Source organism: Suncus etruscus, chromosome 9 (assembly GCF_024139225.1).
Source record: "Suncus etruscus isolate mSunEtr1 chromosome 9, mSunEtr1.pri.cur, whole genome shotgun sequence".
Taxonomy (NCBI): domain Eukaryota; kingdom Metazoa; phylum Chordata; class Mammalia; order Eulipotyphla; family Soricidae; genus Suncus; species Suncus etruscus.
The window spans coordinates 77,907,803-77,934,719 of record NC_064856.1 but is presented as its reverse complement, the minus strand read 5'-3'; the positions used below and the strand labels follow the sequence as shown (position 1 = coordinate 77,934,719).

The 26,917-nt window shown below is 35.8% G+C and overlaps 2 protein-coding genes across 2 annotated transcripts in view; one reads left to right on the top strand and one right to left on the bottom strand.

Moving 5' to 3' along the window:
* Positions 1 to 107, bottom strand: part of METTL15 (methyltransferase like 15) — a 229,340-nt gene extending 229,233 nt beyond the window's left edge. Inside the window, exon 1 of the mRNA XM_049780093.1 lies at positions 55 to 107. Within this exon, the coding sequence (XP_049636050.1) occupies positions 55 to 68 (14 nt within the window). The 5' untranslated portion in view covers positions 69 to 107. The remainder of the gene's footprint in view (positions 1 to 54) is intronic.
* A 10,539-nt stretch (positions 108 to 10,646) lies between these two features.
* The window catches only part of KIF18A (kinesin family member 18A), a 63,809-nt gene continuing 47,538 nt past the window's right edge, over positions 10,647 to 26,917 (top strand). Inside the window, exons 1-8 of the mRNA XM_049780082.1 lie at positions 10,647 to 10,989; positions 13,500 to 13,657; positions 17,074 to 17,178; positions 17,894 to 18,004; positions 20,468 to 20,665; positions 23,106 to 23,282; positions 24,432 to 24,506; positions 24,697 to 24,806. Of these exons, the coding sequence (XP_049636039.1) occupies positions 10,665 to 10,989; positions 13,500 to 13,657; positions 17,074 to 17,178; positions 17,894 to 18,004; positions 20,468 to 20,665; positions 23,106 to 23,282; positions 24,432 to 24,506; positions 24,697 to 24,806 (1,259 nt within the window). The 5' untranslated portion in view covers positions 10,647 to 10,664. The remainder of the gene's footprint in view (positions 10,990 to 13,499; positions 13,658 to 17,073; positions 17,179 to 17,893; positions 18,005 to 20,467; positions 20,666 to 23,105; positions 23,283 to 24,431; positions 24,507 to 24,696; positions 24,807 to 26,917) is intronic.

Below are 26,917 nucleotides of genomic sequence, written 5' to 3'. Positions count from 1 at the left end.
CATCTCAAGGAAATTCTGATCACAAAATAGCTTGTCAATGTACGATGAAATTACATGGGCAAAATCATTTCTCCTTTCCCAAGTATTTCGTTTTTTAAAGTGTACCTCTAAATAATACCTACAACCTAAGACTTAAAAAAAAAAACAACAACACTACATCCAATACTGAAATAAGGGGGATGAAAATTTGAATGAGTTTATTTGTCATAAGACCAAAATTGAATAAACTAACACAGTCTGCAATAAAGCGCTCAAGGACAGGGAGATGTGAGAAATGAGGCCTTGATGTCTCAAACCAAAAATACTTAATTTGAAATTAATTGAGGCTAATGTAACCCAGATCGATCCAAGTGAAAAATGGCTGGAATGAAAAAGTCCCTCCATTATCATCCTCAGAGCAAGAGTCCTTGGAGGGCTTTGGAGGCCAAGCTTCTCAATAGATTCAAGAAATAAACACTCAGTCCCCATGAATTCACACCCAATCAGGCTCCGCCTCCCACACCCAGTCAGCATAGTGCATGAGCCAACCCCTTGCGAACACCCCCCAGCTCACTCACACCCTGAACCCTGGGACCCCCTGCACCAAGCCAAGCGGGGTCAGGAGGTGGCCCGAGGGAAGGATCCCAGGTGACTGGCTGGCTGGCTGGCTGGCTTTCCTCCCCACCTGCAGCTGCAGTGTAGCCCCGCCCACATGGGGCGTCAGCTTCCGGAAACCGCCTTACGCGTTACCAAGGCGACGCGCTCGGGCCCTGTCTCCGTCGCGCGGTGCGAGCCGAGTCTCCCAGGTCTCGCAGAAGCGCTCCGCGGAAACGTCCTACGTGATGACGTCACGGAGACGCCAGCCAATGGGAGGCGACGTTAAGAATGCAGGCTGGGTTTTGAATCTGGTAGCTTGAGTTTGAATCGCCCAAGAGGCGGCCTTCGGCGTGGAAGTGCTGGTGGCCGAAGAGGCTTTCGGGGAGCTGAAGGTAAGTGAGAGATTGGCGTGAAAAAGAAGAAGAAAAACGCTGGCCATTCGGGGATGCTTCCTTCTGATGTCTGGGACTGAACGCAAACGGATCCCGCCGACTCCAGTGCAGAGTTGTTAGTTAGCCCAGGTAAGCTTTGCTCACCAAACCCCAGCCCTGGGAGCATTGGAAGGAGGGCGCGTTAGTTGGACTCCCTGGGGAGCAAGTGTGAGGTCTATCCTGATCCCCAACACTTTTCTCCTAATGGAGAAGGATTTTAAGATAGATAGGAAGTAGGTCGTGTTAAAGGGAAGCCTGCCCCCCCCCCTTTTCCAATGCAATGTTTTTTAACTGTCCACTTTGCCAGGAGTCAACCCCAGGATTCTGCACGAGAGGATTTTTGTTTCCCCAACATAGACGAGCTCACTCTTCGATGGACCAGGATGGACTTGCTAGCCTATGAGAAGATTCAGGAGCTCAGAACTTAGCCAGGGAGATTCTCTTGAGAGGCTGGCGCAGATTGGTCAGCAACCTTCCCTGAGCCTCTCAATTGTTGCATCAAGATGACCTGCCTACCAGGGCCTAATGGAATGTCCCTAGGAATATATATGTTCTGCAAGTAAAGGGGACTAGAAAGTAAAACTATCTGATCTTAGTGTCTTCTAGATGACATGCATCAGATTTGCAGAGAGATTTGGACTTTTAAATGCAGTTTTTCATAGGGGAGCATTTGACCAAAATTTGGCCTACAAGTTTAGGGTTTTTGCAAACAGCTATTAGGGGACTTTAATTGGTAGAATAGAAGCTCAACAAAAATGCGTTCATACTCTACAGATTTTAATTGTACTTTTTCACTACATTCAGCCCCTCTGGGCATTTGTGGGTTTCTGAGCTTTGATCCTACAAATATACGATCCCAAGACTTGCCAGTGCCTTTTATTAAGTTTCTATCATAAATGAAAAATTGTGTTTCAGTTAGCAAGGATGTAAACTTCTGTGGGGTACCACATTTGACATTGTTTTACTCCTGGCAGTGATCAGGGGACCAGATGAGATGCAAGGGATCAAATAGTGGTTGGCTGCAAGTAAGGCAGGTACCTTACCTGGCATGCACTCTCTCTGGCTCATCAAACATTATTAGTTTTTAATAAGATTATTAGTGTTTAATAGTAAACATTGATCTACTCTGGTTTTGTGTAAATCTAAGTAAAATTCCATGTTAGCAATGCTTCTTGTACCTCTATAAGTGTGCCCATTAAGTTAAAAATCAAAATTACTTTTATCTCAACTCTGAAAAGTAGAAAGAAAATGTAACCCAGGAGTCTTGTCACACTTTTATAAAGTTATTTTGACCTAAAGATAGCTCAGAATGTAGTTCCTAATCCTGTTTTCTGAATCTGAACTTATTCAGATATCAGTTTCTATTTATGAAATAATTTATATTACCAATGTCTAAGATAAATTGTTCAAAATGTTATATAGCGTGTAAGTTCTGGTGCCATTCTAGCGTTCTCATAAGAGCCATGTACATTTTACCTACAGGATCCACATTTTGATTCCTCTATTACTGGCTGTCATTTAGAGGGGAGGGGAATAACTTATTCTAGCACTCTCTGTTTTTTTTTTTTTGGTATTTTTTTTTTTTTTTGGTTTTTTGGTTTTTGGGCCACACCCGTTTGACGCTCAGGGGTTACTCCTGAGCTATGCGCCCAGAAATTGCCCCTGGCTTGGGGGGACCATATGGGATGCCAGGGGATCGAACCACGGTCCGGTCCGTCCTACTCTAGCGCTTGCAAGGCAGACACCTTACCCCTAGCGCCACCTTCCCGGCCCCCACTCTCTGTTTTTAACAAAGCAATAAATTAGTTGTATGATTATGCTATTATTCATGTTAATTATTCTATGAGACAATGAATATCAAACATTTACCATTTTCTTGGTTTATGAAATATACTCAAATGATAATCATCATTGTTCACTGTAACTAGTCATTATATCAGTATAATCCAAGGATTCCCAGTGGCGTATTTGCGGAGAATGAATACTTACGTGGTACCCAACAAGCACAAATAATTTCTGAACTTTTATGTTTATTTTAGCATGCTTTCAGTATCTCTTTTACTAGGTCCTGAGGATTCTTTCTAACTATATATATGAGTCTTTGGGGCATATATGTATATATCTCAAAAAGTAGTCATTAAATGCAGGAACATTAGATTCAGCCCATCTAATTATAAATGCTGTCTCCTCCTTCTAGTAGATTGACTTGAGCCAGTTAACTCAATCTTTCTGTACTGCAGTTTCTCCCTCTATTAAACAGCAAAGAATAGACAACCTGAATCTTGGGGTTATTATTGGGATTAAGAAGCTTGTAATTTGCTTAAAACATTTCTGATTTAAAATAAAAATACAATAAAGTTTTTCCAGAAATATAAGCAAAGTTTCAGTTTAAGAAAAATTTTAATAGCTTTTGTCTTTGACATAAAAATATCTAGACTAGGAACTGGAGTGATGGTACCCTGGGTAAAATGCTTACCTTGAAACTGAGCCTGGTTAAATTCCCAACACTATGTGTTACCACCGAATACTACCTAATGAACCCTGAACACAGAGCCAGGAGTAAACCCTAAGCATAGCCAGCTGTGATCCAGAAACAAAACATACAAAAAAAAAAATCTAGAATTGTTTTAAATCCGAATTAGATTTAAAATTAGAAAGTAAGCCTGCTTGTTAGCCAGATTTTTATATTTCTCAATCATGGATTAATTAGCATTAATGCTGTCTGGTATTCTTTTCCTAAGGGAGCATATGCATATACGAATATGTGTTTGGCTTTTAGAAATGCAAATGGTGCATGCCAGTTCATAATTCTACACTTGTTTTTGCACATATGGCTAAAAATCTACATTCATTATTCTAAAAGTATGTATTGGATCTTAATAGATGACAAGCACTGTTGCCAATTTTGGGATATAGAATGAATACAGTCCATAGTTTTGTGGGCTTGTAATCTAGAGGAGAAACAAGTAATAAATACATAATACATAATAAATACATAACTTTTTTTAGTTTAGGTGTTTTCGGAAGAAAGTGCAGGTGGGGAATTGAAGAGTTTAGAGTTGATGGGTGACATAGATATATAACAATCTGTTTTAGAAAATGGTATCCAATGCATAAAATCATTGAATTAACAAAACTTTTGTTATAGTTACTGTATTATAGGAACTAAACCTTTTTAATCATTCCCTAGACCTTCCAACTATTTTCCCTGGTACTTAAAGTCCACTTCATCATTCCCTTCCTTGTTTAGTATTTTTAGTTCTATAATTCAGGGCCAAGGGTGTATTATCATTTGATACCACCTACTCTATTGTTTGGATTGTATATATCAGAAAAGTAAAATTATTCTTCCTCTGACAACATAATAACTTGCTTAGCTTTATACCCTCCAGTTCCATTGAAGTTTCAGCAAGCTGCATGATTGGCATCTGTTGAAAAAACTGCGATTGTGGTTTTTTTTTTTTTTTTTGGTTTTTTGGTTTTTTGGGTCACACCCGGCGGTGCTCAGGGGTTACTCCTGGCTGTCTGCTCAGAAATAGCTCCTGGCAGGCTCAGGGGACCATATGGGACACCGGGATTCGAACCAAGCACCTTTGGTCCTGGATCGGCTGCTTGCAAGGCAAACACCGCTGTGCTATCTCTCCGGGCCCTGCGATTGTTTTTTTAATACTTTCACTAAACATTGCAGAAAAATGAGCTACTTCAGGAAACTACTGTTTTTTCTTAATTGATGGTTTTACCCCTTTAATAGTATTCTAATCCCACCAGTGTAATTTTTCAAGTTTGTTCTTTTTATTCTGTTCAAACAAATGCCACTTATTAAGTGTAACAAATTGATCAGAAACCTCAATAGCATCTTAATATCTGTAAAGAATTTTTAATCAGCATACTGTGCAGATAGCAATAATGTAGACTTTGCCTAGAGAGCTGCTTGTTGTTCATTCCCTCACTTAAGTCTCTGTAATACTGTCATTCCACCAGACAAGATTTTCTCAACCATCCCCTTTATAAGAGGACCCCATTCTTCACCCTCTTTATCTCAGTACCCAGAAGAATGCAAGACCTGATTAAAAACTATCTGTTGTATGACTTTACAGTCCAGGCCCTTTTTTGTTTTTGTGCCACACCAGGCAATGCTCTGGCTCTTCACTGAGGAATTATGCCTGTGTGCCCAGAGGAGCATACAGGATACCCCAGATTGAATCCAGGTGACCTGTGTACAAGGCAAGCATCCTAGCTTCTTTCTGTATTTAACTCTAACTCCAGCACTGACTTTCAATAACTCTCATAAGAATCTTTCTATCAATATTAATCCTTCATTGTATAATTGTAGTCTGGCATAGTATTTTGTAGCTCTTGTCAGTACCATAGTTCTGTGTTTGTATATCACTGTTATTACTATTTTCTTTACTGTATTTAGTTTAGCAATAATGACTTGTAGAACATACTTTTCCAGGCAGCTTTTAAAATATTAAGCCATCATTTCTTTTTGTTTGATTTGAGGGCCATATTTGGTAGTACTTAGTAATTACTCTTAACACTATGCTTATTGAACATTCCTGGCTATTTGGGGGTAACATATGAGGAACCAGGGGTGGAACTTGGGACAGCCTATCCTATACAAATGCCCTGCATGTAGTATTGACACTCTGGTCCCCTCACTTAATTTGTAAAACTATGAAGTACTTACTTGTGCCACTTTACAGAGGAAGAAACTAAACCAGGAGAAAGTAAAGTTACTTTCTTTAACTGTAATTGACAGTTACAGTGACAGCCAGCAAGTAGCAAAAGTTGTATTTCAATAGCAAAAACTTCTTCTAACCTTGAGTTTTATTTTAAAATTACATTAATCATTTTATTTGTGAATCTTTTACATATAATTGAAACAAAGCATATCAGTAAAAATAGAAGCATTTTTAAATATTTCTAATATCTTTTTAAGGCAGCAGCGATTAGTTCGTGGTATTAAAAATGTAATACATTACTAGCCTTTAGAAAGACCATGATGGGGAGGTCAGAAATATTGAGTGTCATGCAAAACTTGGGACAGTTGCAAATAAGGAATTGTCGGACCCAAAGTACCAGTCCTCAATCAGTGAACACACAAAAGGGACAGGTTTTTTGTTTTTGTTTGTTTGTTTGTTTGGTAAAAAGTGGCATTCTTTTCATAATATCTAGGACTAATGAGAGAAAAATTGGCACTTACTGAATACCTTAATAAACAGAATATTTATTATCTTAGCTTTAACAATAGTGCTACGAAGTTTTACTACTTTTATACAAATGAGAAAACCATTTCAGTGAGGGTAACTTACTTAAGGTCAGACCTACAGTGTATAGATGCTTTGTGAGATTTACAATGACACAAAGCACAAGGATAAAGAGTAAATAATTTTCCTGGGACATGGTGTTATAATCCAAATAACCATTCTTTCTACATAGTGTTCTGTTCTTAGGGAAGGGAAGTCTTAACACATGGTAGGTATGCTGTGTACATTGTTTTCTGGTGTTTTTAAATTATTAGTAATTACTTTATTTAAGCACCATGGTTACAAAGTGCTTAATGATTCAGTGTACAATCACTCTTCAACAGTGCACATTTTCCACCACCAATGACCCCAGTTTCCTTCCTACCCTCCTTCCTGCCTGTCTTTTGGCCTCTCTCTCTCTCTCTCTCTCTCTCTCTCTCTCTCTCTCTCTCTCTCTCTCTCTCTCTCTCTCTCTCTCTCTCTCTCTCTCTCTCTCTCACACAAATTCTCTCACTCACACAAACACACTCTCTTCCCTCCCGCCCTCCCTCCCCCCCTTTTTCCCTTTTGTCACTGGTTTCCACTATTGTTAATGAAGGGGTATAGCGGAAGCCTCATGTCCCAAGTCCAGGGCATTGGAGAAACACAGTTCTGAAAGCAAACACCAACTCGGGAAATAATCCACACATGGTTAAGGGGATAAAAAAAAAAAAAGTTCAAGCAAGCCTTCTGCTGCTAAGAAGCAGATAGCTCAGTGGTGGGAAAACCAAAACCACAATCGGTTTTTCCCTGAGACCTAGGGTCTTTATTAGCAAGTGCCAGAACAGGTGGTCTAAGGCACCAATCCAAAGGATGCTTCCATCTAAAGGTGCTTCCAACCAATTAGTAACAAGCTCAAGAATGAATAGGGTAGAACCTTTTACTCAAAAAAGGGGTGCCATGCATATCACTTTATCCTTTTTAGCACCTCTTTTTTTGTCCAGAGTGATCAATTCCAATATATATATATATATATTAGAGTGGTCCCTTCTCTACCCTAACTGCACTGCAATTATTGTGGTGATTTTTCTTCCATGGACTGGCCTTTCTGGCCCTCATTTCTGTTGTTTCTGGTTAGTATTACCATACTCTTCTTATATCCCACTAATGAGTGATATTATTCTATTTCTTTTTTTTTATTAATAATTTTTATTTTGACCAAAGTAGATTACAATTCATTCACAGTAGTATTTTATGTACAAAGTGACATTGAAGCAGGGGCATTTCCACCATCTATATTGTCATCCCTCCATCCCTGTTCCCAGCATGCATCTCATATTGCCCCCTCCTTTGCCCCCTGGGCTGCTATATAAGTGCTCCCTTCTGTGTCTAGCTTATTCTATCCCTCTCCCTCTGACTCTTTTGTGTATGGGAGGAGGGATACACTCGGCACTGCTCAGGGGTTACTCCTGCCTCTATGCTCAGAAATTCCCTGGCAGGCTTGGGGAAACCATATGGGATGCCAGGAATCGAACTCAGTTCATCCTGGGTTGGCCACGTGCAAGGCAAATGCCCTAACACTGCTATCTCTCCAGGCCCCCTCTGACTCAGTTGACTCAGCATAATAATCTCCCTATCTATCCATGTATAGGCAAATTTCAAGACTTCGTTTTTCCTAATAATTGTAATAGTCCATTATATAGATGTACCACAGTTTCTGTTTCTGCTCCTCTGTTCTCAAGGATTTGACTTGTTTCCAGTTCTGGCTATTGTAAATAGTGCTGCAATGAACATAGGTACACAGAGGGCATTTTTGTTTTGCATTTTTGTGTTCCTAGGGTATATTCTTAAGAGAGGTTTCGTTGAATCATATGGGAGCTCAATTTCCAGGTTTTTGAAGAATGTCCCTATTGTTTTCCTTAAAGGCTGGACCAGTCTGCATTCTCAACAGCAATGAAAGAGTCCCTTTTTCCCACATCTGCACCAGCACTGATTGATTGTTCTTGTTTTGTGTGATGTGTGCCAGTCTTTGTGGTGAGATGACATCTCATTGTTGATTAGTGACGTGAAGCAATACAGATGGCCAAAAAACACATGAAAAAAAGTCCCCATCACTAATCATCAGGGAGACATAAAGCAAAACAACAGTGTCTTCTGTTTTAGCTTGTTTTTTTTTTTGAGTTCTCTTCTAAAGTAAATGACTTATAATATATCTAATCTTTATTATTATTATAATTTGTGGGGGGGGTTCACACCCAGCAGCGCTCAGGGGTTACTCCTGGCTCTATGCTCAGAAATCGCTCCTAGCAGGCTCGCTCAGGGGCTCATATAGGATGCCGGGATTTGAACCGACTTTCTGCATGCAAGGCAAATGCTTTACCTCCATGCTCTCTCTCCAGCCCCTATTATTTCTTTCATTAAAAAAAAATGTTATGTTCTACCCACACAGTTTCTTTGCTCACATTTATAGTGACATTTCTGGACTCATTGTCTTGAGTTTTCGCTCACTTGGGTATTTTTTTCCTCCACAATTGCTCTCAAATGGTTCATTTACTTGACCTGTTGTACCCTAAGTTCTTAATCCATTCTCCATATTTAACATAATTCCTTTCTTGTTTTAAGAATTTACTGCAAGCCTAATCTTGGAATATTGAATATAGGTCCTTATCTGTGCTTTATTATGCAAGTTTAAGCAGTAGTAGCTGCTTAAAAAATTATGTTTAAAACTGTTACTTCCTCATAAGCATGAAAATAATTAAGATCAATAAGTTGAGGGGCTCAATTATTTAGAAAATTCCCTAGAATCTGAAAGTTAGGATCAACGAATTTGTTTTCAGTATTTAATCATTTTTCCCCCAAAGTATAAATCCTCTACCATGTGTTAGGCACTTTTTAGGCTCTTGAAATTTGTAAACATTTTTTTAAAATGATTGAAATAGCTATTACAACTTAAAAATGTTGTTTCAGGAATACACACTATGCCCACCACCAAAATGGCAGTATCCTTTACCATTGTCTGCAGAATCATTTTAGCTCACAACCTACCAATTTGATAGCTTTATTGAAGTACCATGATTTAAATACTATTAATGATTTAATGATAAGGTTTCAGACTCTAGAGACTTTAAACATTATTTTTAAGTTTTGCTCTTGAAAAATTTAGGGATTCGTTAGATGAAATATACATCAAGCAAAATAAATCTTTTTTATTCAAAGATAGGTGCTTTGATGAAAGGAAAATAATTTAAAGTAATAAGAAATTTAGGATTCTAGGGGCTGGAGAGATAGCATGAAGATAGGGCATTTGCCTTGCATGCAGAAGGACAGTGGTTCAAATCCTGGCATCCCATATGGTCCCCTGAGCTTGCCAGGAGCAATTTCTGAGCATAGAGCCAGGAGTAACCTCTGAGCGCTGCTGGGTGTGACCTGTCCCATCCTGCAGGACTCCATTATTCCGTGGGTGTATAGAGGGGATCCAGTCTATAAAGAGAATGGGGGGCGGGGGGAGAAGAGACGGAGACCAAGTAAAGTGTCTTATCAAGGTCTCTCTTTATTGATCAGTACAGGCTCTTTTAAGCACAATTAAAGCAGGGGGTGGAGAAGAACCAAAATGGAACAGCCAACATTACAGACAGTCTTTACAGGGTGCATCCCTGTAATTAAACTTTACATATTGTCTTTACACAGGAACCAATGTTCACCTTAAGATAGTAAAGCTTCCTGGAATGTCTGCCTGAGCAAACTGTGACTTTTCTTAGGGCTCTGGGCTAGTCAATGCCTTAGGCTATGTATTCTTGCCACACAGACTGGTTTGTCCTGCTAAATTTCATATCAGGGTTTGATCTCTGGATGTCTCTGACAGTGACCCAAAAATAAAATTAGAAATTTAGGGTTCTAGAGTAATACTTGTGTTGACATATTTTTAAGGTTTCTGTTTTTAGGCCACAACCAGCAGTACTCATTAGATAATCCTGGCTCTCTATACTTGGAAATTGTACCTAGCAGTTCCAGGGATGGACCTTGGGCTTCTACATGCAAAACATGAGCTCAAGTCCATTGAACTATCTCGCTAGACCAGGTTGGCAACATTAGTTAGGATGGTCAAGAGGGCAGCATTTAATAAAGACTTGAGGGAAGTTTAAGAGGCATGCAGACATTGTGGCCACACCTTATTGAAGAATATGGCTGGTAAAAAGACTAAAGAAATGAAACCAGAAAAAAAAAAACATTTCTTTTAAATATATAATATGTATTTGTGTAGTTATATAATGTGTTGTTTCTAATAGAGTATGAATAGAACAGAATTAGCACCTTTTTAATGACTACATGTCATTCATTTGCACACAAATGAATCCAACCCTCCATTTTTCCTTTTTATTTTTAAAGAACTATTCGAACATTCATCTGAACAGAGGACTTAAGAAAAACAATGGCTCAAACGGAGGAAGACCTGAATCACCACATGAAAGTTGTAGTTCGTGTGCGTCCTGAAAACACAAAAGAAAAGGCAGTTGGATTCCATAGAGTGGTCCATGTTGTGGATAAACATATCCTAGTTTTTGATCCCAAAAAAGAAGAAATCAGTTTTTTTCATGGAAAGAAAATTCTAAATCGAGATACAACAAAAAGACAAAATAAGGATCTTAAGTTTGTATTTGATGCCGTTTTTGATGAAACTTCAACTCAGTTGGAAGTTTTTGAGAACACAACTAAGCCAATTCTTCGAAATTTTTTGAATGGATATAATTGCACAGGTGACTATTCTTAATTGACTTCTTAATATAATCAAAAATTACTTGCCAAAAATTCTTATGCTCAGCACGCTTACACAATAATTGTAGACCTTTTAAGTTGTTATGTTATATTCAGTTAATTTTCTCAGTTTCCTAATTATTAAACCAGGTTTATTGCTTTTGATGTTAGATTTCTCACACAAAATATTTGTAAATTTTCTTCTCCCTATTTATACAGCTGCCTATCCTTGTGGAATAGAACAGTTTTGACATTTGGCATTTCATGTAAAGGTTTTTGTTCTTGTTTTTCCTTTTTGGTTTTTGGACCATCCTTAGCAATGATCAGGGATTATTCATGGCTTTGTGCTCTGGAATTAATTATCGTTGGTTCTCAGGGAACCATATGTGATGAGTGGGATTGAACACAGATCGGCCTCATGTAAGGCAAGTGCTATAACTGCTGCATTATCCCTCAGGCCCTGCACTGTTTTTTACCTTGAAATGAAAATATCAAAACTACTGTGGGGCCAGAGGAGTAGTACAAAATTTAAGTCTCTTGCTTTGCAGATGCTCAACCCTTATTTTATACTCCTATACCACAGGAGTGAACCTTTATCACTGCCAGATTTAGTTTTTTATTATTATTTTTTTATAATATTTAAGCACCATGATTATGAATGTGTTTGTAATTGGGTTTCAGTTATAAAAAAAGAACACCCCTCTTCACCAGATTTGATTTTTTTTTTAAAAAAAAAGGAAAGGAAAAAAATTAAAATAAACAAAACTAAGTTACTTATGATGTTGAGTTACATGTATTATTTTAGCATGTCTTAAACCCCTGAACACAGTTCTAGTGCTCTGGAGAAGTCTATAATTTGTCTTTAAGAAAGACCTGTTTTCTTCTTGAAAAGAGAAATAACAAAAAGCTCAGTTAATTCAGTGCTTTCGAGGCATTTTAATTACCAGAACTTACAAAATTTTCTTCCAAGTACCCCAAATTATAATATTCCATTGTCTTTTACTTTTGAGTTTTAGTACTGAAGATTTACTGTGTTGATCAAAAAAAAAAAAAAAAGAATAAAATGTAGCTTATTGGTTAGAGCTCCTTTTGTAGCATGGTTTTTATTCATGAACTTTATTTGTAGAAATTTCTGAATTTTTTTTAAAATTAAAAAAAAATTTTTTTGAATTAGTTTTAAGAGGGGGAACCACTGTGACTTTGTGTTCAGAAATTATACTGGCGAGCTCCAGGAACTATATGTGATGCCAGGAATCAAACCCTGGTCGGTTGTGTACACAGCAAATGCCCTTCCTACCTGCTGTACTATCAGTCCAGCTCCAATTTAGAAATTATTGATTTATAATAATCTCCACAAGAAATAGTATGAAAATGTATGGCCTTTGCTAAGTAGTGTGTAAGTGGCTTTTATCAGACATTCCTGCATTCATTCAGTAAACTTGTATTGACTTGACTTCTTTGTGCCCAAGGATTTGCTAGGAATGAAAGAAACATGCCTCTCCCTTGTTGGAATTAGAGAATGATACACTTATAATAGAGGGGTGTATGGCATGTATTAAAGATTTGAATGTGGATTTAGACTATTCTGCCTAGATCAGGGAAAGGTGACTTTTATGCTGATATTTAGCAGAGATGAATATCTTCTAGCTGTGTAAGAGGAAGGAGCTGTCCAAAAAAAGCAATGGAGTGGAATAGAGTAACATGAGGATAACCTCAGATAATCTAGTATGAGACTTAAACTTTTCCATATATAAACCCTTTTTACCTAAGTATTTTTTTATGCAATTCTAGGTATAGTTGTATATAAAATAGGTATGTAAATAAACACTTCTATAATATATGAAAAATATATTTCAAAGCAGTCTCCAAATTACTCTTAAGTGTAAGAAGCTAGAATCTGGTACACCAGATTGAAACTGAAAAACTGGTCATCATAATTGACTACCTGGATTCTTAAGATAGTTACTATCACAACATGAGGAATTTCTTCTTCAAAAAAAATAACTATAAAGGTTAGGGACCAGATAGAGAATAGAAAAATATATAGCCTTACACTGGCTGATGCTGATTCAATCCCTGGCACAGCCTGTCATTCCCTTGACATCTCCAGGAATAATCCCTGAGCACAGATGCCATTATTCAAAACTTCCTCCCCTACTACATTCCCACAAAATAAATAACTATATAAATGCTTACCAGTTCTAGGTGAGAAAGACTAAGGAGCAATGAGATTGGTAACTTGATTGATTAAAAATTTGTAGACTTGGTGTAGAAAAAGGAAATGGGAATAGCATAAGGTGAATGAGGGAATCTTGAATCAGAACACAGACTATAGTAATAGGTATCAATTTGTTCTAAAATAACCAGGTTTTAAGAATGACTGCTAATTTAGATTATTTGGGGTTTAAAATGACTATTGAGAATGTCCAGAAAGTGTATCTACTAGATAGTGTATCAAGAGATATTATATATCATAACAAAGAACTTTAATTCCTATTTTATAAAATTTCAGTATTAGCATATGGTGCTACTGGAGCTGGGAAGACCCACACCATGCTAGGCACAGCTGCTGAACCTGGAGTGATGTACCTCACAATGCTAGATCTTTACAAGTCCATGGATGAGATTAAAGAAGAGAAAACATGTAGTACTGCAGTTTCTTATTTGGAGGTAAGTTTACAATATTATTCATCATTCTTTAGATTAATTGGTATTACTAGGAAGTGTTTCCTTAAGAAGATCCATAATCCAGCTTATATAGAAAATTTTTTCCTGAATATAAACATTGAAAAGCTCCTACACTTTACCTCCTTTCAAGCACTCAGTTCTGTCCAGAGTGACCATTTTCAACTATTATTATCATAGTGGCCCCTCCTCTGCCATAACTGCATTTCCCACCAATACTTTTATTGTCCTTGGGTATTATTCTCATAATAAGGGATTTGCTTATATGTATATCCTACAGATGAGTACAATCATTCGATGTCTGACCTCTCCCTCTGGCTAATAGTTCATCATTTCTTCTCAGCTTCCTATGATCTTTCTACTATTTCAAAGAGCTTTATCACTGTAATCAAAAGATATTTATATGCAATGATTACTATATCTTTTTAAAATTATTAGTATATCCACATTTAATCAATCATAGTTCATGATTTCTCTGTCTTTTTGACATCCCATTTCCCTTTGAGTTCTCTACTCTTCAAAACAAGGAGAAAAAAACAACTTAAATTTTTTTGGAACTAAAAAATAGTAGCTAGAATTCAACAAGTCATAACATGATTGACAGATATTTTAACTTTGTGTAATAGTGTTTCAAAAACTATTGCAGAAGCATAAATCTTTGATTTTATACCTATTTGTAATATCAGAGTATTTTTAGTGACATGCTCTTGTTGATATCTTACAGCTTAGTTTTGCTGAGCTTCACATTGTAGTAATTAAGATATATTGCTAAAATTTTTCTGGTTAGCCTTTAAAACTAGGATAAAAAAACACTACCATTTTCTAAATTAACATTGAAATTTTTTCTGAACTTAAGAAAATATAAAAATTTCACGATTTTTTTCTTAGATCCTTTTATAATAATTTCAAAGTTTATTTTTTAATGTTATTTTTCTTTTTATCTTTTTAATTTTATTAAAGGTAAATCAATATTTCATGTAATGGGATTTCTTCAAAATTTTACTTTAGTAATCTGGATGTTGACCACTGAACTATGTTTGTTTTTAAGACTTCAGGTAATTCTGATGCATATACCTGCTCAGTATGCTTGTTCTAATTCTGTATTTTTGTTGAAGTAGATAAGGGAAAGGAATTGAAGAGACTGCTAATTATCAGATAAATAAAACTTGAAAATTTGATCTTTATTATTCTACTTTTATTATTTTATATTACATTTAAAAGTCATTTATTGTATAAAATGATGTCAGGCCTTTTAATTATGGATTATTTACCATAAAATTATTTTTACAGGGTTTGTTTTTTGTGGGGTTTTTTTTTGGGGGGGTGGCTCTCCTGATATTTTTTTTCTCAGAGATCAATTCTGTGCTCATGTCACTATTCAGTACAGGAGATAGAACCCAAGTTGACTTTGCAAGATAAGTGCCTTATTTGCTGTCTGATATATTATCTCTCAAACCCCTCATTTTTTAAATCTTATTAGGTAAAAAAAAATAACTTTTCATTTTTGATAAATTATTAATACCTTTATTAATAAATATTAACCACTATTAATCTACTTTTTAGCACCTGATCAATAGTATTATTTCTATTTATAACTTTAAAAAATTAAAATAATATAATAAAGATAAAAATATAGAGATGTGTGATCAATTCCATGGAATGGAATAATAATATCTGGACTCCAGTGCTATTCCCTTAGTGGCCAAGAAAAATTACTTAACCTTTTAGCTGCCTGTTTTCCTCATAATTTGAATAAAAATACGAAGGTGATTCTCTAACAGAAATGATCAATAAGTGAGCACTGGTAAATGGATGTGTTGGAACGCTATGACATTTTAACTGTGTCTCATTATGATTCAATGAAAAAGATTTAATTATGACGAATTATATGTTATGGAGTTGGAGAGAGGATAGAGCAGCTAAGCATTTTGCATTACATGTGGCCAATCCATGTAGTTCCATCCTCCTCCAAGCACTCAGCAAGTAATGACCCTTGGGTACAGAACTAAAAATAAGCTCTGGACACCGTGAAATATGATCCCCAAATAAAAACTAACAAAAATGGCATGTTAGCAGTAATGTGGTACAAACATGTGATCCACAATGTAATAAGTAAATTGTATATACATATGTATAGTGAGTTATTCTAAGCCTAAAAGTGGAATAGGGAAAGGGAGGGAACCTCTGGGTCATTGTGGAAGGATGGTTTTATGAGGCATGAATTTGGAGTTGGATCATTGAATTGTTGAGACATAAGAAAATAAGTAGATACATTATCAATGTAACTGAAGAAAAGAGTCCATCCATTCTTATGTGAAGCTGTATTTAATTTAACTTCCATGCTCTAAAATTAAATTGTCTGGAATATTGCAAATCATAAAATAATAAATAATGGGCCAGAGAGATAATACAGCTAGCTGGTAGGACATTTGTCTTGCATATGGCCAACCCAGGTTCAATCCCTGGTATCCCCTACAGTCCCATGTGCCTGCCAGGAGCAGTTTCTCAGTGCAGAGCCTGAAGTAACCCCTCTGAGTATTGCCCCAAAATTTAAAAAATAATAAACAATAAATATTTTCTCTAGTAAGAACTATGCCACCTGTTTAAAATACGTTTTGGATCCATTAGCATTTCCCAAGACCTTGTACCTTGCTCTGTTCCCAGGAAATTGAAAAAGCAAATCCAGTTTCTTAATTGCTTCACTGTACTCATTAAGTTAGGAGTTATGGGATGCTGATATAATGATTCTACCTTTAATTTCAGTTTTAATACTAGGTAATCAAATTCTCCAATATTTTATAATGGTAGAAAAATAAGTGGTAATATGACATAGAAAGGGTGAGATGCATGAGTAAGGATGTGCAACTTTTAATTTTTTCACTTTTTTGTTAATAATTTAAACACTGGTTTATAAGGTTGTTCATAATATAGTTTTTGTTTTTCATAGTTGTTCATGATTAAGTTTCATTCATACAGTATAACACCCTTCACCAGTGCACACTTCCTGCCATCATTGTCCTCAGATCTTTCCCCCTTTCTCTCCCTCTCTATCAGTCACTCATTCACTCCCTTTTAGACAGGGGTTTGTTACTGAAGGGGTATTATGCATATCACTTTCTTTCTTTGGTGGGATGAGACATACCAGCAGTGCTCAGTTCTTACTCCTGACTGCTCAGTCACTCCTAGCAAAGCTTCAGGGAACCTTATATGGTACTGGAATCAAACTAAGATCTGCATCTGTAAAGCAAGCACCTTAACCCTTACACTATTTTGTCAGCCTTTGTTCTCATCTTTAAAATAATACTTAAATATAGCTTTAAATCATTTATGATTTAATGATACGCTTGATGTTGTCTCTGTTATTTTGACATAAATATTAAAGTTGGTCTTTTTATTTTAAGGTATATAATGAACAGATTCGTGACCTCTTAGTAAATTCAGGACCACTTGCAGTTCGGGAAGATGCCCAAAAAGGGGTGGTTGTTCAGGGTTTGACTTTACACCAGGTATGCTAACAAATTCAGTTTCCCTTGTTTGTATAATAGCTACGATTATTTAGCGATTTCTTCTAGCTAATTATTGAATTTTTTATTGTGCTTGAGAAGGAAAGTTATGGAGAAGAGAGTTAAATAATATATTTAATCTTTATCTTTATTTGAAATTGTAATTTATTCTTAATCTATTTTTAGCATGGTTTTTTTTTTTTTGTTTGTTTGTTTGTTTGTTTGTTTTTGGGCCAGACCCGGCTTTGCTCAGGTTTTACTCCTGGCTGTCTGCTCAGAAATAGCTCCTGGCAGGCACGGGGGACCATATGGGACACCTGGATTCGAACCAACCACCTTTGGTCCTGGATCGGCTGCTTGCAAGGCAAACGCCTCTGTGCTATCTTTCCGGGCCCTATTTTTAACCTTTTAACTTATTTCTTTTTTTTTTTTTTTTTTTTTTTTTTTGGTTTTTGGGCCACACCCAGCGGTGCTCAGGGTTTACTCCTGGCTGCCTGCTCAGAAATAGCTCCTGGCAGGCACGGGGGACCATGTGGGACACTGGGATTCCAACCAACCACCTTTGGTCCTGGATCGGCTGCTTGCAAGGCAAACGCCGCTGTGCTATATCTCTCGGGCCCTAACTTATTTCTAATTTGGAAACCTACTTTAACATTTGATATCATATAGTCTAGCTATTTTCTAACTTGTTTATTTTCTTCTACCTAAATTTCTCTAGCCTAAGTCCTCAGAGGAAATTTTACAATTATTGGATAATGGAAATAAAAACAGGACACAGCATCCCACTGATACGAATGCAACATCATCTCGTTCTCATGCTGTTTTTCAGGTATCAGGCCATTAGATTTTATTGTTTGTAAATTTGAAATTTAAATAATGAAGTCAAGTTCTCAGGTGGTAATTTTCACACATGCAGGAAAAATAAACCTCTTTATCTGAATCTCTGTAATGTTGTTACATAATAAAATGGCAGTTGTCGTTGTAAGTTGATGATAGTTTATTTTCTGTAGAGCTTGGCATAGTGACTCAAAACAATTGCATTTTTTAAAATACGATTCAGTTACTACAGTACTATTTTGGAGTATTTCAAGATGAGCAAAAAAATAGATTAGTGGGTCATGTTTACTGTAGTTTTTATTTCTATTATTATTAAAGTGATCATATAGCTTCAAAAGAATTTGGATTTTTATGTACATCCCTGTATAGGAAAATTTTATGACTTCATCTCTCCAGACGGCTGCATAGTATTCCATTGTGTATATGTACCACACTTTCATTAGCCATTTAAGTGTTGATGGACATCTTGTTTTTTCCAGATTTTGGCTATTGTAAATAACACTGCAATGACAATAAGTGTGGGGAAGATATTTTTATATTGCGTTTTTGTGTTCCCAGGGTCTATCCTTAGGAGTGATATAGCTGGATCATATGGGAGCTCACTTTCCAATTTTTTGAGTAATCTCAAAAATATTGTTCTCCTTAAAAGCTAGATGGCACCAGCAGTGAATGAGGGTTCCTTTCTCTCCACATCCTCACCAGCACTGACTGTTTCTGTTCTTTGTGATGTGTGACAGTCTATGAGATGGTACCTAATTGTTTTGATTTGAGGAATAGTGATGTGGAGCATTTTTTTCATGTGCCTTTTGGCCATTTGTATTTCTTTTTTGAGAGTTTCTATTCAGTTCTTCTCCCCATTTATTGATGAAATTAGATGTTTTTGTCTTGTTAAGTTCTGTCAGTATCTTAGATATCTCAGATATTAGTCCCTTATCTGATGGGTATTGGGTGAATCCCATTCTGTGGGTGGCCTTTGTATCCTAGTAACTGTTTCCTTTGAGATGCAGAAGCTTCTCAGTTTAATGTAGTCCCATTTGTTTATCTCTGTTTCCACTGTTTTGGATAGTGTTGTTTCCTCCTTGAAGATGCCTTTACTCTCAATGTCATGGAGTATTTTACCTACATGTTGTTCTGTATACCTTATGGTTTTAGATCTGATATCAAGGTCTTTAATCTATTTGAATTTGACCTTTGTGCATAGTGTTAGATAGAGGTCTGAGTTTGCTCTTTTGCTTGTGGCTGACCAGTTGTTTTCCTATACAGGAATGAACATGGAAACTATTATTCTGAGTGAAATAAGTCAGAAGGAGAGAGACACAGAATAGTCTCACTCATGTATGAGTTTTAGAAAAAATAAAAGACATTATTATAATACTGCCCAGAGACAATAGAGTTGAGGTCTGGAAAAACTGGCTCATACTCACCACAAGAAGTTGTGAGTGCAGTAAGAGAGATGACTACACTAACAACTATCATGATACTGTTAATAAGTGAGAGAAGTGGAATACCTGTCTCAAATAAAGGCAGAGGGTGGGGAAGGAGGGAGATGGTAGTCATTGGTGTTGGGAATGTTGCACTGGTTGAAGTGGGATGCTCTTTTTATGACCAAAATCCAACTACAATCATGTATGTAATCATGGTGCTTAAGTAAAGATATTATTTAAAAAAAAGAATTTAGAGACTATCACATTCAGAAGTGTTTCAGTTCATAATGCTCTTTTGATTTTCTTTTGTTACCACTGACTTCTCATTTTATCAATGATCGGACAGAAATCTCTTAACACTGATTTACCTGAAATCTTTTTTCTGCTTTATAAGAAAATGAAACAAAATTTCTCCAACACCCCGAGGGTTGATACAAGCCTGATACATACCTGGCAGTACTTGAGGACTTATCCCAACTGTGTACTGGGGACTTGATCCCATCCGTATTCATAGAATCATATGGTAACTAGAGTTGCTCCTGAGAGCCACTGCATGCAAGGCACACATCTTAATTCTGTACTCTCTAAGAACTAAATTCATAGCTTTGATAATGGAGTAATAACTTGAAAGCCTCATAGGTTTTAAACTTGCCTCCTAACTTTATTGTATTATACTGCTACAGAATAGCAAAAAATAGCTGACTAAATGACCAATTTCAGACCTAGAAAAAGTGTGGTAGAACTCAGGGGCCACCAGCCTTATACCTGTCCATCAGGATGTATTAGGGAATGAATTCTAGACCTCCCATATAAAACATTGATAGCACTCAAATTAACTTGTGAGTCACTGACTTCAGATTCCAAATAGCGGGGTCCTGTTACATGGTGTGGCCTCTATAAAATTATAGAATTTTATACTTTTAATTTATAATTTATAAAACTATAATTTCATGTCTTTTTAAATTCGATGTATTTTGCTTTGAATTTTTTCATTCTTTCTCATTTTTCTTTTCTCTTGTAATTTTAATAAGATTTACTTGCGACAACAAGACAAAACAGCAAGCATAAACCAAAATATTCGTATCGCCAAAATGTCACTCATTGACTTGGCAGGGTCTGAGAGAGCCAGGGCTGCCAACACCAAAGGGACCCGGTTTATAGAAGGCACAAATATTAATCGGTCACTTTTAGCTCTTGGGAATGTCATCAATGCCTTAGCAGATTCAAAGGTATGTATTATATGTATTTGTTATAATATTTTAAAATAGTTACAATTCTTAGATAGCACAACTGAAAATAATTTTATTCTAAAGGTGTATAAAGAACAGTATTTTTATAAGGTATCAGTGCTATCCTTATTGCAGAATATATTTTATCAAAATTGGCTCTTTTACTAATTTTTTTAATTTCTAGTTATATCAGAATTTGGTGAATTAAAAATAATATACTGATAGTAAATATTTTATAGTCCTTTTCTCAATATTTAGAACCACACTTGATTTTTAAAATGAATGTTTAATGATCTGGGGCCGGTAAGGTGGCGCTAGAGGTAAGGTGTCTGCCTTGCAAGTGCTAGCCAAGGAAGGACCGCAGTTCGATTCCCTGGCATCCCATATGGTCCCCCCAAGCCAGGGGCAATTTCTGAGCACTTAGCCAGGAGTAACCCCTGAACATCAAACGGGTGTGGCCCGAAAAACCAAAAGAAAAAAAATTTAAAAATGAATGTTTAATGATCATTAAATAGCAATAAGATAATTGGTTTAACAAACAAAAAAATTTATTTGTTATTCTATGTGCTATAAGTTGAATTAAATACGAAAGAGTATTGATTTTTCTTAGGAAGAGAGGTTAAAGATTCCGTTTATAATTGAATCACCTGATAGAATATTGTTTATTAAGTTCTTAGGGAACATTTATAATATCTTCCTTCTATATGGTAGGAAGGCACTTTAGAATATAACATATTTGACCACTTCTATATATAAAGCTCACTTCCTGACTTTAACTTGAAAAATATCATTTAAATTCTAATCTGACTCAGAAGCGTTAGGGAAATGATTGTTAATTTCAGAATTTTGCATTTTGATTTCATATTAACATGATTGGAGAAAGCAAGTTACTGAGAGGAATCACATGAAGATTATAAAAGCAAGATGTTTCAGATCCTAAGTTAAAATCTCAGACATAAAAGATAGCATAGATTAGTGCTAGGTTTTCTAAACTTTCAGTTTGAGATATTGTTTCACATCTGCTTAATTTTTTAATAAATGATTCCTACTGAGATATTTCTGAGTCAATATTAAATCATGTCTATAAGTAGATATAAAATCACTTAGCTAAAGTCTGCTGAGTTGGAAAGGACAATTCTGTTGGCAGTATGACCTACTGCCATGTGTCTTAAGATAAAACATTTCTCCTTTATTTATATTCAGTTCTCTCTTCTATCTTATGAAAGATTTATTTAGGTAGCATGTTGATTTTGCTTAACATTATAAAGTTTTGTTTTTATGTAGAACTTTTCTTTTATTAAAAATTAAGATCAGTTTGTATTTTACAAAATTAAAAGAAAACCATGGAACAGTTAAATTCTTTTTCAGACGTTTTATTGAACCGGAATAATAGCGCAGCAGATAGGGTGTTTGCATTGCATACATCAAACCTGGGTTAAATTCCTGGCTTCTCATATGATCCCTGAGCTTGCCAGTAGTGATTTTTGTTTGTTTTGGATTTTGGATTTAGGGGCCCCACCAGAATGTATTCCCTGCTCCTCTATCATTCCTGGCAGTGCTTAGGGGCCAAATGTGGTATATGGAATTAAGCCAGGTTTATTTGTTTGCAAGACACATGACTTACATGCTGAAGCATCTCTCTAGTTCAAAATTCTGGTTGTTTTGTTTGTTTATTTTGAATTTTTTTTCTTAGTTTGGCTTTATTGGGAGGATTACACCTAGTAATGCTCTGGCTCAGTGCTTGAGGGAGAGGTGATCAGTCCCTGCAGTGCTGGAGAATCATGAAGTAAAAGGATTGAACCCAGACCTTGTTTTCAACACATATGTACGCATTAGGTTGTCTTTATAGTCCTGGTGAATTAAGTTCTTTCAGAACTGTTGAGTTTTCGAATGAAGTGTGTGAATGATGCTAATTCTATTTTGTTATCTATGTGTGATGGTTATTTAAGAGGGATAGTATTTCTGTGCCATGTAGAATTCTTATTATTCTAAAATATTTATATAGGACATATGTTCCATTTGATTCTGATTAATTTTAAAAATAAATTTTAAAATGTTGACATTTTGTTTATGAATGATTTTAGGCTGAGGAAAGTTTTGAAAATAATACAGATTTTTTAGATAGGTCTTTTTTATACTTTATTTTTTGTTGATGATATCTCTTTAGATAGCCTGTTACACCTATCACAACTAATTAACTAATATTGTGATATTAATCATTGCTAGCTTTTTTGGATGGAATACTTTTTCAGATGGGAATATAGTGTTTAAGTAGAAATTTGTTTTAATTCATTTGCTTAATAGTTCTGTACTGCTTATTATCATTTTTTCAACCACCAGTTTTATTGTGTCTGGTTGGGTAAAGTTTAATTCTTCTAGAATTTAAGAATCACATTTAAATGTGGAAAATGACATAAGAATTCTTTTTTTGTTCTTTCAGAGAAAGAATCAGCATATTCCATACAGAAATAGTAAGCTTACTCGCTTGTTAAAAGATTCTCTTGGAGGAAACTGTCAAACTATAATGATAGCTGCTGTTAGTCCTTCCTCTGTGTTCTATGATGACACATATAACACTCTAAAGTATGCTAACCGTGCTAAGGACATTAAATCTTCTGTAAGTGTACTTATTTTATTTTGCCTCTCTTGTAAGGCAATGGATGTATATTTTTATGATTTTTATAAAAAAAAATTAGAGCTGTTAAAATAATTTATTTTCTATGCATGATTGCTTAAAATAATTTACATATAAGATAATTTAGTTCCTCGTGCAATTTATATATTGATCCATCAATATATAATGATTTTCTGGGTCAGGATTTTTCCCAACACTTTGAGATAGTTTAAAAGTAATACAAGATTTATTTTTAAAAATCATAGGATAGGGGCTGGAGAAATTAGCATGGAGGTAGGGCATTTGCCTTGCATGCACAACTAAAGGGACCCTAATGTTTAACTAAAGGCTTCTCTCCCCAGTTCTATCATTTTATAAAAATGTGCAGCTTGTAGGGCCAGAGCGATAGCACAGTGATAGGGCGTTTGCCTTGCACACAGCTCACCTACGACGGACCTTGGTTCGATCCCCAGCATCCCATATGGTCCCCCAAAGCCAGGGCCGATTTCTGAGCACATAGCCAGGAGTAACCCCTGAGTGTCACGGGGTATGGCTCAAAAAATTTATTAGAAAAATTGCAACTTGCTGTCTTCATAGAGAAACATTACTATGCTATTACTATATAATTAGTTGGGAAAGAGTGTAACATCTAGGTACTAAAGGCCTTTTCCATGTTATCCTTATACATACTCATTGAGAATGGCATTTTTTTAGCTCTAGATATTGTGAAACAACCCTGTTCTCAGTTTTAAGTGCATACTTTTACGTCAATTAAAAAGGCAATTTTTGATATTATATACTTGTACTTAAATTTGATATTTTGTCCACTATTCTATGCTATTCTGAGAAAAATAAGAAAAGTAGTTCAAGTTACGGATGGATATAACTGAAGTTATTTCTGAGTTTTGAAGTCAGGAAAAAACGAACAATTTTATTATATTATGAGTAATGGTTTTGGGATTTCTTTATGAATATTTATAGTTTACTCTGTTCAACACATTATATTGTCATAGGTTTAAAAATGAGCATAATTGTATATGAGTGTCACATTTTGTCATTCTGATTTCATAAAATTTAGTGTCCTTTTCGTTCATCTGTGTGTTTGCGACATGATTACTTTGCATGCAATGATCATTTCTATTTTTAAAATAGGTGAAAAGCAATGTTCTTAATCTCAACAATCACATAACTCAGTACTTAAAGATCTGTAATGAGCAGAAACAAGAGGTATGTCTACTCGTTTCACTTCATATTAATGTTCCTTCTTCATTTATCAGATTCTGTCATTTTAATTTGACACTTTTTCTGTTACAGTTAAAATTCATTGACTTTAATTATTTTTACTGCTAACATTTTGCTGTAGCTATGTATAATGTAGAAAATAACTTGTATTTTAACTCGTGTCTCTTTCTACTAGATTTTAATGTTAAAAGAAAAACTAAGGATGTATGAAGAACAGCAAACACTTACTGATAACAGTAAAGCATTGTTACCGATTTCAAATCCTCAACAAAAAGAAATTGAAAGGTAAAATTAACAAAGGTTTTACTTTGATGAATTTTTAGTTCTAAGGATATTGAAATATTTTATCATTTTTGTAGCATGCCTTTGTATATGTTCTCAGATGAATTGAGAAAGTCGCTCATTCTTTCATTTCATACTTTGGAAATCGGATCATTTCAATGGTTAAATGATATTAAGGAGAAATTGTACCCAGGTTAAATTTAAAAAGGTTAAAGCCAGTTCTATCATTATGATATTAATGTTTAGCAGACTGCTATAAAAAAAAAATTGTCCCGGTAGGGCCAGAGCAATAGTGCAGTAGTATGGTGTTTTCTGAGCGATTTCTGAGCACATAGCCAGGAGTAACCCCTGAGCATCACTGGGTGTGGCCCAGAAACAAAAGTAAATAAATGAATTGTCGGGGCCGGGCGGTGGCGCTGGAGGTAAGGTGCCTGCCTTACCTGCGCTAGCCTAGGAGACGGACCGCGGTTCGATCCCCCGGCGTCCCATATGGTCCCCCAAGCCAGGAGCGACTTCTGAGCGCATAGCCAGGAGTAACCCCTGAGCGTTACCGGGTGTGGCCCAAAAACCAAAAAAAAAAAAAAAAAAAAAAAAAATAAATGAATTGTCACAGGGACTGGAGAGAGTATGGATACCTTGCAAGCAGCTGACCCAGGTTTGAACTTCAGCATCCCTATGGTCCCCTGAGCCCTCCAGAACTGATTACTAATTGCTAGTGTGACATACCCCCACAAATGAATAAATAAAGAAAAAGGGGGGAAAAAAAAGAAAATATCACAGTAGCTGGAGTGGTTACATAGGGGTTAAGTCACTTGCCTTGTATGAAATTTGATCCTCTGCGCTGGGTAAAGATCCCTAAACATCACCACAAATGATCCTTTAGTACAAAGCCAGAAGTAAACTCTGAGCATCCTTAGATATGAGATGAATTTCCCCTCTCCCACAAATTTAAAAGTTAAAAGGGCTGTAAATTTATAAATTAAACACAAGTTTTATAACTTAAAAAAAATAGTCATAAGGGCTGGACAAAGTTGAAAACTCCAAGGCATGCAGGAGAACTAATTTCAATACTATAGTCTCCTGATCATTTTTCATTAGCAACCCTTGAGTTCCTTGAACATAACCCAAAACTACACAACACACATGCACAGAGTGACAGACTGGGCAGCATATAGCCTGGAAATCCCTCAATAAAATTGTTAGCATGTCAGGCAAGAGCCTGCTGACCTTGTATCCTCATGTATGGCAAAAGGAGGTCTCTTGAGCCTCTGCTTTTGTAAGGAGACAAATCCCTTCCATATAGTCTTTAGCCTTCTGATCTAATCATCTTCTGATGACCTCTCAATACTATTTCATTGGGTGTTAGGTTTGATCAGAAGAGTTAAAGGGTACAAAAACCTTCAAGTAAACTTACAGGTGATAGTGTTGTATCATTCATATACATTTTATTTGTATCTAAACTCTTCACAACTTTCAGCTGAGTTTAGACAACTTTGAATGGGCATCTCAGAGATGCTTTTCACCTATTTTAAAAATAGAAATTATCATTGCATGCAAAGTAATCATGTCGCAAACACATAGATGATCAAAAAGGATAATTTAGAAATCATAAAATATATTTTAATATATTTTATAAAATATATTAGTATATCAATATAATTAATATATTGTCCTATATATTATATATAATATATTAATATATTTTCAATAGTACTCTGTGAATATTGAGCCAACTTTAACTAGCTAGTGGCTAGTCTTGGAATCCATATTTTACTCCTCTTTTTATATCTCCCTTATTCTTTAATTTATTGTCAGAGGGTTGAGTGGTTCCCAAACATTGCTAAGCATACCCATAGGCCACTCCCAGTGATACTGGATCAGTAGTCTGAAGGATTCAATGCCAGAGCCCATCTAGGCTGCTCAGGGTACAGTAGTGCTAGGGAGTCTGGAATGTACTATTAGGCGCCAGAAATTGAGCATAAGGCCAGATGTATGCTTTTGACCCATCTTTTTACTGAGCTTTCTCAACACCTGCTATACAATATTTAGATTCTATCTTAGAGATTAGAAATATATTAGTATTTTTATTTATATTTGAGCCATAATCAGCTGTG